This window comes from Phyllopteryx taeniolatus, chromosome 1 (genome assembly GCF_024500385.1).
Source record: "Phyllopteryx taeniolatus isolate TA_2022b chromosome 1, UOR_Ptae_1.2, whole genome shotgun sequence".
In the NCBI taxonomy this organism is placed as follows: domain Eukaryota; kingdom Metazoa; phylum Chordata; class Actinopteri; order Syngnathiformes; family Syngnathidae; genus Phyllopteryx; species Phyllopteryx taeniolatus.
The window spans coordinates 47,374,423-47,386,431 of record NC_084502.1 but is presented as its reverse complement, the minus strand read 5'-3'; the positions used below and the strand labels follow the sequence as shown (position 1 = coordinate 47,386,431).

At 45.7% G+C, this 12,009-nt stretch overlaps 1 protein-coding gene across 5 annotated transcripts in view; it reads right to left on the bottom strand.

Annotated features, from left to right (window-relative positions):
* nrp2a (neuropilin 2a) overlaps positions 1–10,542 on the bottom strand; it is a 56,478-nt gene extending 45,936 nt beyond the window's left edge. For 4 of the 5 annotated variants that reach the window (XM_061798812.1, XM_061798814.1, XM_061798815.1 and 1 more), the window contains exons 1-2: positions 9,913–10,542; positions 3,429–3,606 (exon numbers count right to left, since the gene is read on the bottom strand). In XM_061798812.1, coding sequence (XP_061654796.1) covers positions 3,429–3,606; positions 9,913–9,988 — 254 coding nt within the window. In that variant the 5' untranslated portion in view covers positions 9,989–10,542. The remainder of the gene's footprint in view (positions 1–3,428; positions 3,607–9,912) is intronic. The other variant, XM_061798813.1, reaches the window with a different exon arrangement.
* Positions 10,543–12,009: the final 1,467 nt, after the last annotated feature.

The following is a 12,009-nucleotide window of genomic DNA, read 5'->3' as shown; positions in this document are numbered from 1 at the left end:
ATTGCCTTTCACACCTTTGGCTGTTTGTTGGTTCCTAGAGAATTCTTTGTGCAGTATGCAACTCACTACTCTGTACTGTGTGTGTGCGTGTGTGTGTGTGTGCGTGTGTGTCTTCAGGTGTCATGAGCTGTGGCTTTAAGGGCACAGCTTGCAGCAACTTATCATTTTTTCTCTAAGGAAGGGATTGAAAATCGCTGCCCGTGTTGTTGTTGTTGTTTTTTTTAAAATCACATTTCTTCCTGAAGACATGATTTACTGTGGTTGCTCGTGTTTATTCAGTTTGAGCCTGCTTGAGGTGCTCAAGCTGCTCGTGAGTGTCAGTACATACAACTTTGCACACTTTTGAGTTGCCCCTGCTCCATTGTGTACTTTCCCTTGTTCTCCCACAACGGAACAAACAGGAACAAAATCTGCTAACAATCAGAGAGCTGTCATTTTTTTGCTTCTGACTTCAACAAGCAGGGCAGGGGGAGTGTGTACAATACACATACACACATTCCTGCCTCCCCTCTAATAAACCATAAGTGCCTCTGAAATATTAACAAGATGCTGGGAGCAAAATCCCAGCAGATCCCGGGGGCCTGCCATCTTCAATCCTGCCCAAAACCAAATAGCTCTCTTCCTCCCCGTGTCCCCACGTCTCAGTTCCCGATCTCGCCGCCCATCATGCAGACACAGCTACGGCTCGAACCCTTAGTGGAAAAATGAAGCTGCGGTGTGAGACTATCAGCAAATCCCGTTGATCTTTGTTGTTTTGAGTATGCTGCATTATTTGATTATGTCTTTGACTGTCTCAGATAGGAAACGTCAACACGGGGTATCGTAATCCTGTCTTTAACACCAGTCCGATATTGATATCCCACAACAAGTCCCTTTGGTGAGTCTTGTGTCTCTCCTGTGTCTATCAAACAGTTTTCCTCCGCGACAGGCGTTGCTTCTTCCATTCGTTAGCTATCATCTATCGACTGCCCGTTATAAGCAGAATACAGACATTGATCCAAGAGCCCCTCCATTGGGAAAGTGTAATCATGCCTATACACACACACACACACACACACACACACACCCAAGCACCCACGCACGTGTGTGCGTGTATTATGATTCTGGAGGCTCCCATGTTTAATTCAGGTGAATAAAACTAAAACAGGTCCTCTTCTGGCTTAGAGGAGAAGGACGAGGCAGCAACCCGAGGAGCAGTAGCCCAAAAAAAGGAACAAGTGGGAGGAGGAGCCTGCAAGAAGCAGCCCTACGCTGCTCCTGGTACATCCTGGGGCGCGACGGTGGCAGATTGCATTAGAGATATGGGCCTGATATTTCATCTAGCCTTTATTACATTTAGTTCATATCAATCGGCTTGCAGCCTGAAGGTAAGAGCTTTTTGGCATTCGGCCGGACTCCCTCTGAGATGAAATCCTGAATTAAAGTGCCACCTCAGACGTGGAACGCGTATATATGGCAGCAGATTGATTGGTCGGCCGAGCGGCAACAGTTTGAACCCGCTGAGGGAAAGTAGCCAGCAGGGATGTTAGCCAGAGAGATTCTTGCCGGGGCTGACCAAGCACTTCTTGCAGGTAGCAGGCTTTGGTACGAATCTGCATGTATTCTGAAGTACATCCACTGGTAGCGAGGTTCAAATGTAGCTTGCGTAGCTGTTCGCCTTTTAGATAAATTACAGTTATGGTGCTCGCTGTAATCCCAGCTGTCACGCAGATTTCTCTGGCCCCAACGAGACGGGGAGCCTTTAGCCTATGCACCCCTCCAGCGGATGCCCACCGCCTTAACCTCCCAGAGGAGCGTGAAAACATGCAAAAATCTACTCCTCTGCTCACTGGCACTGCTATGCCTAATCACACTGGCAAAGAGAAGAATCTAACCGTGACGGTGCTAACGGGGGCGTACATGCACCTAGGGGTAGAGAGCATAGCGGGTCTCAAAGAAGAGATTTAAATTTTTCTATAAAAGTAGATGGTAGTATGATGTGGTATCTCTCATGAGGAAGAAGCAGCTCCTCTCACTAAAACTCACACGCTTGCAGACTTACACGCTTGCACCGTTCGCTACCCACACTCACATGCAAACACATCCAGAGAGGAGGGAGACTGAGTGGGTGTGTGTCAGAGGGCAGGCCAAGGCCTCCGTCCCTTTAGGCGAGTGTAAAGGAAAGAACCCCAGAAAATCTTCTGTGGTGAGTCAAGAAGGAACATTGTATGTTTCTCATCTTCATCGTGGCCTTCTCCCTCACTCATGTGCTAGGGAGCAAGAAGCACCTTGACCCTGAGTGGATCAACAATAGTTTTGATAATGTGCCGTGCTGTGGTTGGTTGGGAAGTCCAAAGTGCTGCATTCTCCCCAGGATTTAGATCAGGCAGGAAAAAAAATAAATAAATCAGACATCATGAAAACTGTATGTCATAGCTGCTTTTTGTGGTTCGTAACGCCAAAGCATCATTTGTTTATTAACTACAGTTTACACAGAAATGAGGGACGAGAGGAAAAGGCAATTTAAAATTGCATCTGGGTTTATGATATTGAGGCTCGGGCTGAGTAATATGTTGATACACAACTGGCTTAGTGTTGCAACATGGTAAACTATTTCTTTGCACAAGAGAAAAAGTTTATTAAACTTTCAATTTACATTTAATGTGCAGCAGCATATTTTTCGAATAGGCTAATAAACCGTTTTTGCACTGTTCTTAAAAATACAGTTCCTATAACTGCCAACATGCTTCTCTTACATGTTGTTTTGACCTAAATTTGAGAAATGTTGAGAAAATATTGGGATATGAGTTTTAAAAGTGGTTTCAACAAAGTGTTCCCGCTCTCTCTGAGGGGAAAAAAATGAGGATTTGGAATACTCACATCTCTGGGAAAATTGACGAACAATGACATCCAAACAGCTGGACTTTATTCTCTGTTTCTTTTCCTTTTTTCCTATCCTTCTTGCCTTCTCTGTGACCCCCCCCCCCTACTCCAGCTAACTTTAATCATTTCATCCATCAGTTCTGTCTAGATTTTGAATAGTTCCTTCCATTCAGCCTTTACATATTGTGACCTGAATTCTTCGTCTGTTTCAACCGCTGAACTAAGGCGGTTATGAGCAGCTGACATGCCCCCGAGCAAGGAACTCTACCCGGTAATTGCCCCCGGAGAAGCGTTGAAGAGGTCAAGATGTTTGTAGTTGAGCTTGGGCCTCATCCACCCCATTAAATGTGTGTGATGCTGTTTGTGCTCAGTTCTCTCAATAACAAAACCATAATCCACTTAATGGCCTGCATCTGACACAGAGCTTGTAAGTACAATTGAAGTTTCCTTTGCGACTGACCAGAATGTTGGGATCACCCCATCCAGAACTGCTGATTGCGAATTACAATACTATGTAATAAACACGAAAACACATGCAAACACATTCACCACCCTCCCAGTCTTACTTGCAATCCAGCCTCTCGATCTCGAAGTGTGGGTTGAAATTGAGGACGATGCGCTGCGAGGGCTCTGGAGCTGTGATGACCCACTGGCAGTTCTGATGAGGCGGGTATTCCAGAGGGTATCCGGGGGAGGTGATGTATCCGGCCTCGCTGGCATCGAAGATACCCCTACACTCTGATGCTGCCAAAAGACCACACAGGGGTAACATTGAAAAACAGATATCAAACAATTCTAACTGTTCAGCCATGTGCACAAAGATTTTAGAGGCCAGGCGCTCAAAAACAAAAAAAAGCCACTCAAGGGAAAATATTAGCCGACAGGAGGGTGGTCTTAATGGTTTGCCAGTCATTTTGAGGGAATAAATGAGCTGCAGCAAAAAATGGCACTTTCTTCATCCAGGGCAAAAGGACAGGTGCTTCAGCACCACTCGGGGTCTATCTGTGCACGTCCCTGTAACTGCTTATTTGTAAGATTTTATTACAGTAAATGAGAGCAATTTCTCTTTGTCCTTTGCATGAATGTAGTGTAAACGCTATACTCATTATCTTGTTTCTTCTCCATAAAGACATGGTGCAACAGATGAACAGTAAAACAAAGAAAGCAATTTAGGCTGTCAGTTTGGAGGAAATTGGAAAAACGTATCCATTGTGGATTCCCAGTGCAAGTGGCTAATAAAACAATACAACATCATCAGAGACACATTTGCTGTTCTCTCTTGCAGATGCACACACACATACATACACATGCGCGTACACACACACACACACACACACACACACACACACATGCACGCACACGAAGCCTAACTCAGCCCCTTCCACACCCAGGCTCTTATCTCCCCCATTTCCCCCTGGGGAGTGCTCTCCTACTATAATTGTTGCGCCAGCAAGTCAATCTGCAAACATTAGAACACATTCTCCGATCCTATCATGCTCTCCCAGGAACAATAGCCTGCCAATGGCATCGCTCGGCAGGCTTAGACAGGAAGTGACACACAGACGGCCTGTCTAGCGGGGCTCTGGAGGTGGGGGCGGTTGGTCACCCCAACTCTGTAAGGAGAAACTAATGCAACGACAAAGTCGCATTTCTCTGCAGCTCTTTTGCTGTGTTATCTTCCCAAAGACACCAAACACACCAACACACATACACATACAAAAGAAACATGCATAGTTATTCCACATGTGCGCACCCTCCACTGAGATGGCTTGAACCTTTGTGTACAATGCATCTTTTATTAATTTTGAACTGCCACGGATTTGCAGACATTATTACTTTTTACTGGAGTCAGGCTGATAGGACTTCTCCTTGACAACAGCAAGCTGTGGCTGTAGGTTTGGTTTATACCTACGTGTAGCTGCAGGTTCTATAAATGGGAAATGAAAATGATGTGGCCTTGAATGTAAAGCGATATTGTGAACGGCATTTATTGGCTGAACAAGAAAAACTATGTGGTGCCAAATAGAAAGCTACTTGACATAAATGGGTTGATATTCTTGCAACAAAAAAAAACAACACAAAAAAAAAAACGGTGAAAACAACAATAAAGGAAGCGAAAAAAGGTGCACTGCAGGCTTGAAGTGTAATAGACCCTTCAAGCGTTGACATTTCCGCCTCCTATTGTGCTTAAAAGGCACACTTAAGATTCTTTGACATTTGAAAGAGCTGCAATGACTCCCTTTGAGGAGAGATGCCCGAATGTAGAAATGCTCACAATTGTGCACATCTTCTTGGCACAGAAGATTTGAGCCTTTTGGGAAAGCTGCCCACTGAGTAACTGTCAGTCACATGATGATTGGAAGGTTGAAAGATGTACACATGCATGTGCATGCACACACATGGACACAGACACACACACACATTCACACTCATTGTTGGGAAGCATACAAAGCAAATGTGTGCTGGAGGTACACCAAAAGCCCGCCGCAGATTAAAGTAAACTACACAAATATCGATTCTTAACATCTTAATTGATTTTTAAAATGTGTGGTACGGTATCTCAGATACCCCAAATGCGATGAAGAGATGTGGCATACTGGAGATGACCCGCATAGCACAGCACAAATGAAACAATGTCTTTTGCAGTACCAAGACTGACCTGTAATAGGCAGCAGTGTGCCATAGGACATCCAGACTGTCAGAAAATACAAAAAAGATGAAAAAATAGTAGGAGAAGAAGAAATGAAATAAGCCAGTTTAACTGTTAGCTTATCTCGTAACTACTGTGCATTGCGGTTATAAACTCTCCGTTATTTATATTGCGGTGAATGATTCATGAGACACATTATAGTTGCTCCTCTATTTATATCGACCAACAGCGCAAGCTTCAGTTTGATTTGTAATTGGCTAGTTCGCCGTTTCACATCACAATCAAAGAGCCCATGGCTAGATGTCGACCACACACATGGATTTGTGAGCAGAAATAATTAACAGTTTTATCATTATAACTACTGTCGGGCTGACTGTTTCCCAAGCAGAAGGGGAGGGGGAAAAAATTGCTCTTAACACACCTGACACCACAGGATAATCACTCAGGATAGTTTTTTTAGACACATCTGATGGTCAGACCTTTGCTGACTTTGATCGTAAGAGTGGAAAAATACTCAAACTGTGGCCCGATTGTCGGTATGTGTGTGTTAAGTGTTCTGCAGCATTGACACTTTCTTACTGGGCTACCTATTTAAGCCACAGGGAAGGCTGAGGAGGGAAGAAGGGAGAGTGCACTGAAGATAAAAGATGGATTGAGGCAGAACACGCAGGGAGATTGATCAGAAGGTAGTCAAAAGATGGAAGGAGGCAATTTAAGATGACATAGGAGAAAAACTAACATTGAGGAGAGAAAGTGGAGCTCATTAAGAAATGTTGCTAACCAAGCGGCACACTAGACACTAGACACTAACCCCCCCGCCCCCATGGAAACCAGTCACACACAAGAGGTTATTGTGTGTGTGTGTGTGTATATATCAACTTCGTTAGTTACAAAATGACAGCCATGTTTAGTTATGTCAGTTGTGGGGATTACAAAGACTCACAGTCATTTCCTGGAGTTGCATCATAATACCATAAATGATCACTATTTGGCAAACCTTGAGCACTGAACAATCTGTGCTCAATTAACTGGCCTTCTCTTTTTACGGTGCACAAGGGTGGTTGTGTCTCTTTTGCACGAATGAATATTCAAAAAACTTCCTGCACTCATGGCTTTAATTGCGACGTTTTATGGCATTTGCGGAGTGTTTGGTGTGCGTGTGTGTGCCCGTGCGTGTGTATGCACACATCCAGACAGAGCCAGACATCGCTGCACAAAGGAGCCACCACCTTTATCTTCATTATCTGTGAAAATGTGCATATGTCTGCATATAGCGCTCATTTCTATTAGCTGCCTTATCTGGGAAGGGTGGTGTAACGCACTGGGATGAGCAGCGAATGTGAGGGGAGGCTGATAAATCCCGCCATCATTCCCAATGTAACCGCCCCCCCCCTTGTCGACACCCCACCTTAATTAAAAAGTGCTATCACCCAGAGTGAGGGAATGAGAGGGGCGAATGAGCAGCGCTCATCCATTCAGTCCAGAGCTAAGCTTTAATCTCAGACACCCTCCACTAGACTGGAGTCAGGAGAAGGATGAGGAGGAGTGAAGAAGAAGGGAGGTCCACTCGGGTTTGCACTACATTGGGTGCCTTTTCTCTGGTGTTATTTATTCAGAACTTTCCCTTCATCCACCAGAAACTATTACAGAATGACTTTTTGTTCATCTGTTTTAAATCTTAAACAGGATTTAGTTCCCTTAAGGAACTAACAAAAGCCACATTAAGGAGAGATCATGTCTACCCCCCACCCCCCTTTCTGCTTCCATTCTTCTTCCTTTCTACTCTTCCCTTCCTAACAGGATAAGTGCCCCATGCTAATCAGCTAAATGCACAGTGCTGCCCATTGTGATCGATGGTTCAATGGATCAATCGGGTAAACAGATGGTTGCTGGTGCCTGCAGGGTGGGTAATTGCGGGGACCTAATCCTAAACACTACCTGACTGCAGTATCATATCTCCTTGCCTCCCTGGCGCTCTCTTTCCTGTGCGTCAGTGTCCAAACGACAACAGTGAAGCACTTCTCCAGAGACGCTTCCTCGAGTCGACATCAGCAGGGGAGAAGCGTGAAGAATTAATATTTTGCTCCGTGACTCTGGTGATTTGTTGCCACCCCTGTTCTGAATGCTTTATTTTCTTACAGGCTCACACACTCTCAAGCCTAACTCTTTAACCCCACTTTTGAATAACAATAAATCCTATATACTCTGCCAAACTCGGTGTTCTCATCTAGTAAGCCTGTCCCCCCGAAGTCATTAAAATAAAGCCATGTGAAAGACCCAGCTCTGATCTATTTATGGAGGTCTTGTGGCAGGCTGGTTGCATGCATGCATACCTGACTCATATTGAACAGGCCACTTGGCCAAGTAACGCTGAGACGTGACCTTGTTTTCACAGCTGATACCTCTGAGGCTGAGGCGGATTTAAAGATTCGCAGGGCAGCTCAGGGAAAGATGTGAGAGAAACAACCAACAGAACAAAACAGGAGGGGGAAAATGAGAGTCAGCCCGAAGCGAGCATTTGAAAAACAAATGATTAAATGAGCAGAGCGCCAACTCTGGGAGAAAATGAAAATGATACCATTGGTGGAGGCGCTGCACAACTATCCATTCAATAAACATGCAAATGAGCTGCTTAATGGTGGGAATATTAATCCTGCTGGTTCTGGTAATTAATGTACATGTCAGCGAGTCACGTTCTTGTGATTCTTGCACAAGTGTGCAATGGAAGTTCCTCTGCATCCCAAGTGGCGAGCAGGCTTGAAAATGTGTACATCTAAGCACATTTCTGCCCTGCAAGGGTCATCCAGCCCTGGTCACGATAGAAAGTCAGAAAGTCAAGCTATAGTGTCCACCAGCTTGTTGCTGGAGGCTTTTCCTCATATTAGTTCTAAAATATCTCTTTAAAGAGGCCCTCATATGCGTGGGAGTATCAAACCACAAGAGAGCCTCTTTCTGTGACTTCACTCTTACTTCTTGAACCCTGATCTGCTCTGTCTCTCTCCATTTTAAGCGGGTGACCCAGCATGCTTTGATGTTGCCCTCTGGCACGAACAGCCCACCCCCCTGCGTCTCGCCGTCAAGTCTGCCTCCTTCACGTTATGGTTTGGCGGATGCAGCAGCACATCTCCACACAAAACTCTGTCCCTCCTGCTCGTACGGCTCCCTGAGGCCGCCTGCTCGGCCTCCGGGCTGCTCCCTTCCTGCCTCTCCCTCCTCTGCCGCCGACTGTAATGTGGCTCTTGAGGCAGCCTCTTGGCAGGGAGACACAGAGGGAGGGGATGGAGCTTCTTGGGCGCGTTTACTGCCAAGAGGTCCACATCTGTCTAGCATCAGCGGCGCATAGGCAGCCGGTAAAAAACACACACGCACACACTCGTTGACAAACAGCCACAGAAACTGCTGATGGAACAGGTAGCCAAAAAGAGGAAGAGGCTATAAAGGCAATAGCCACCATCAATGAGATCATATACTTACCACTTCTCCTGGTGACTAACCGCAAGAAAACTAAACGTAGCCTATACACTGTATGATTATGTATAAGTGACGCAACTAGAAGAACACTTTACTAAAACAGTTTGCGCGTCCTTTCTTCACTTGATCTCAGAAAATCTACCAAGTTTACCATTTTGATCATGATTAGTTAAATGATCACATTTACAACAAAGTTTACATGCCCCACGCATTAATGAAATTAATGATTAATGAAATTGTCATCATTTATCATGGGAAATCTAAGCACAGATTCCGATAACGACGAATTACATTAACGTCAACATCTCTGCCGCCACCATACTCTCTCCCCCTAACATTAGGTCAATGCCTGGCTAATGGAGGGCAACAGTCCACTGGAGGGATTACATTGGCTGCTTAATGAGAGTCGAGAGTACTTCAGTCACTATTAATTCCACGGTCCGAAGGGTTCACAATAGCAATGTTTCATACTTAACACCTACGGTTTTATATAATTAAAAAGAGGAATTTAATATTCTTTTATAGCAACTGCTTCGCAGTGTCGTCCCCCCCCCCCCCCCCCCCCCGCGTCCCGGTGGGTTTATGCTTGCGTTGGGCACGGAGCTGTCGGCGCGCTGACATGTGAGGAACAGGAGGCGATAATGAAGGATGCGGACTTTTAGTCCCAGATGAAGATTGTAGTGGTGCCAGTTAACCTTCCTAAAAACAAGTACCAGATCAGCTGTTACGCACACTTTTTCTCTCTCTCTTTTCTTTTTTTGGGGACACCAAAGACCGTTTTCTCATTCAGAGTTTAGTTGTTTCATTTTCTTAAATAAAATCAAATAATAAAAAAAACAAATGAAGTTTTTGAAAATTCAAGCACTCCAAATACTTGATGATACACTCAGACTAGTAGGAGTGTAAAATGCTAAGTAAGTAAAACTCACCGTCTTCTCCGCTTACATGTAGCACCACATGACACAGTGCCAATAACCATCCGAGCAGCGAGCACACAAAATCCATCTTGGACGAGGCAATAACCCGGTGTCAGTTTTTCAATCTTTCCACTCGTAGAAACTCAAATGTGCTTCACATCCCTTTGGGATTAAACGGGAATGAGTTCAATAATCCCACGGCATGTATTCAGTCACCGTCGGTTGGGCAACGTGACAACTACATGTCACAAAACAAATAAAAATGTCTTTGATTTGTCTCATGCCAAAGTCGGTGACCCGGCAGCACATTCAACCGCAAAAAAATGTTCAATTCGGTAAGAGGAGGGCTGTCTGACTCCCGGCGCGTGGGAGTCAAGAGGATCCCCGGAGGGTGCAGTCCGGCTGCCGGGATCGCCTCTCTGGTCCGCGCGTTATTTGCGCACGCACACGGAGGTCGCCTGTCGTGAAGTGGGAAGGTCTGCGGCAGAAGCACACGGAGGAGAATATGTGTGCGTCCCCACGAGCAGCTGAATCTGGAATCTGCTCTGTCCACAGCGTGCGTCTCGTGTGCGTAACAGTTGCGTGTGCGAATGTGGGAGAGGGAGACAGAGCGAGAGGACTTCTGCGCCTTGGTCCCGCCCCCCTCGAGGCGATTGCTGAATTTAGGGGCGAGAGAAAGAGAGAGGGAAGGCGGGCTATAAGAGGCCTGGGGTTGCACGTGCACGCGCCCCCACTCCCCTCACACAAAAAACAATACGTCAGACGATCAGAGGACAGATAGGAAGCCCTGCACACAGATAAGGTCTTGATAAGTAAGACACAGCGTCCCATAAAGCAAACACCTCCCAAGAGTGGGAGGAGGAGCACAACAGTCACAGAGCCAGGAATAAAAGGGGAGGGGTGCACAACAAATGGCACACGGTGGTCTTTCACCACAGAACACATGAAACAACTTCATCATTGTCGTAGCCCTTGAGTCATTGGGGAAGCGGAGCCCACCTCAGCCCGGCCCAGTCTTCGCCCTGCAATCAGCGGGACTAAATTCAGAGGCGCGGCGGTCTAATGACACGGTAGCGAGCCCAAAATAATCTGCTGAGAAAGTCCTGCCCATGTGCCCTGCCCGTGGCTTGGGTTACCATGTAATAGAAGGGATCGACTTAAGGACCGGGTGCAATAACGAAGACTCCTTGGCATCTTTATTTGAACTGGCTACGTGCATTCTCAAAAGGTCCGGACCCACAGGAAGCTTTGGGAAGAGGTGAACCATTGTGGATGCCGAAAGCTCCAAGGCATAACATGAAAGTCCGACACCAATGATGATTCATAATGCAACCAAAATATCGACATCCCAGAAAACTGTCATGCATAATGTCACACAAATTGTTGTCATTTACAAGACTTCAGTCCAGCATTGAAATATTAACTTGCTGTATATGCTGCCCTTTTTTAGTAGCTTTCTGTGCACATTTTGCGACATTACCATAGAACTACCACCCTCGACAAGGGGTGCTAACAAAGACAAAAGTGAGGAGAAGAATAAATATACAGTTCTGTCAAGTGAACGGACTCAAATGCAAAGGAGTAAACTCGTCACTTGCTGTGAAAGTTAAGCTAGTTATTTTTTACATTTCTTTTCAGGTTTTGCTGCGGTTGACTTCTTTTTCACGCATATGACAACTGTGTACACCTACAACTGTAACCCCCTTTCATACTGCTTATGAAAAATGTGAATATTTCGTCTTTGTCTTTGTGCTGCTCTGGAATGCAGGGTCCAAGTCGACCTGCAAATTTGCCAGCTTCTGAGGGAGTAACGCAGGTGTAACACTGGGACAACGACGGCGTGAAAGGAAATGACGGAAAGTCGGGACAGGGGTATGATTTAATCCCAGGGACTCACTTCTCCCACTCAATTGTGTTGAAAGCAATCGTCGCCGTCCAACAATTATTTTAAGTCACACCAGTATGACAGTTAAAAATGTTAAAATCCTTCCATCCATTTTCCGTCGCGCTTGTCTTCATTAGGGTTGTGGGTGAGCTGGAGCCCATTCCAGATGACTTCAAGCCAGAAGCAGGGTACAACCTGGTCTGGTGGCCAGTCAATCGCAGGGC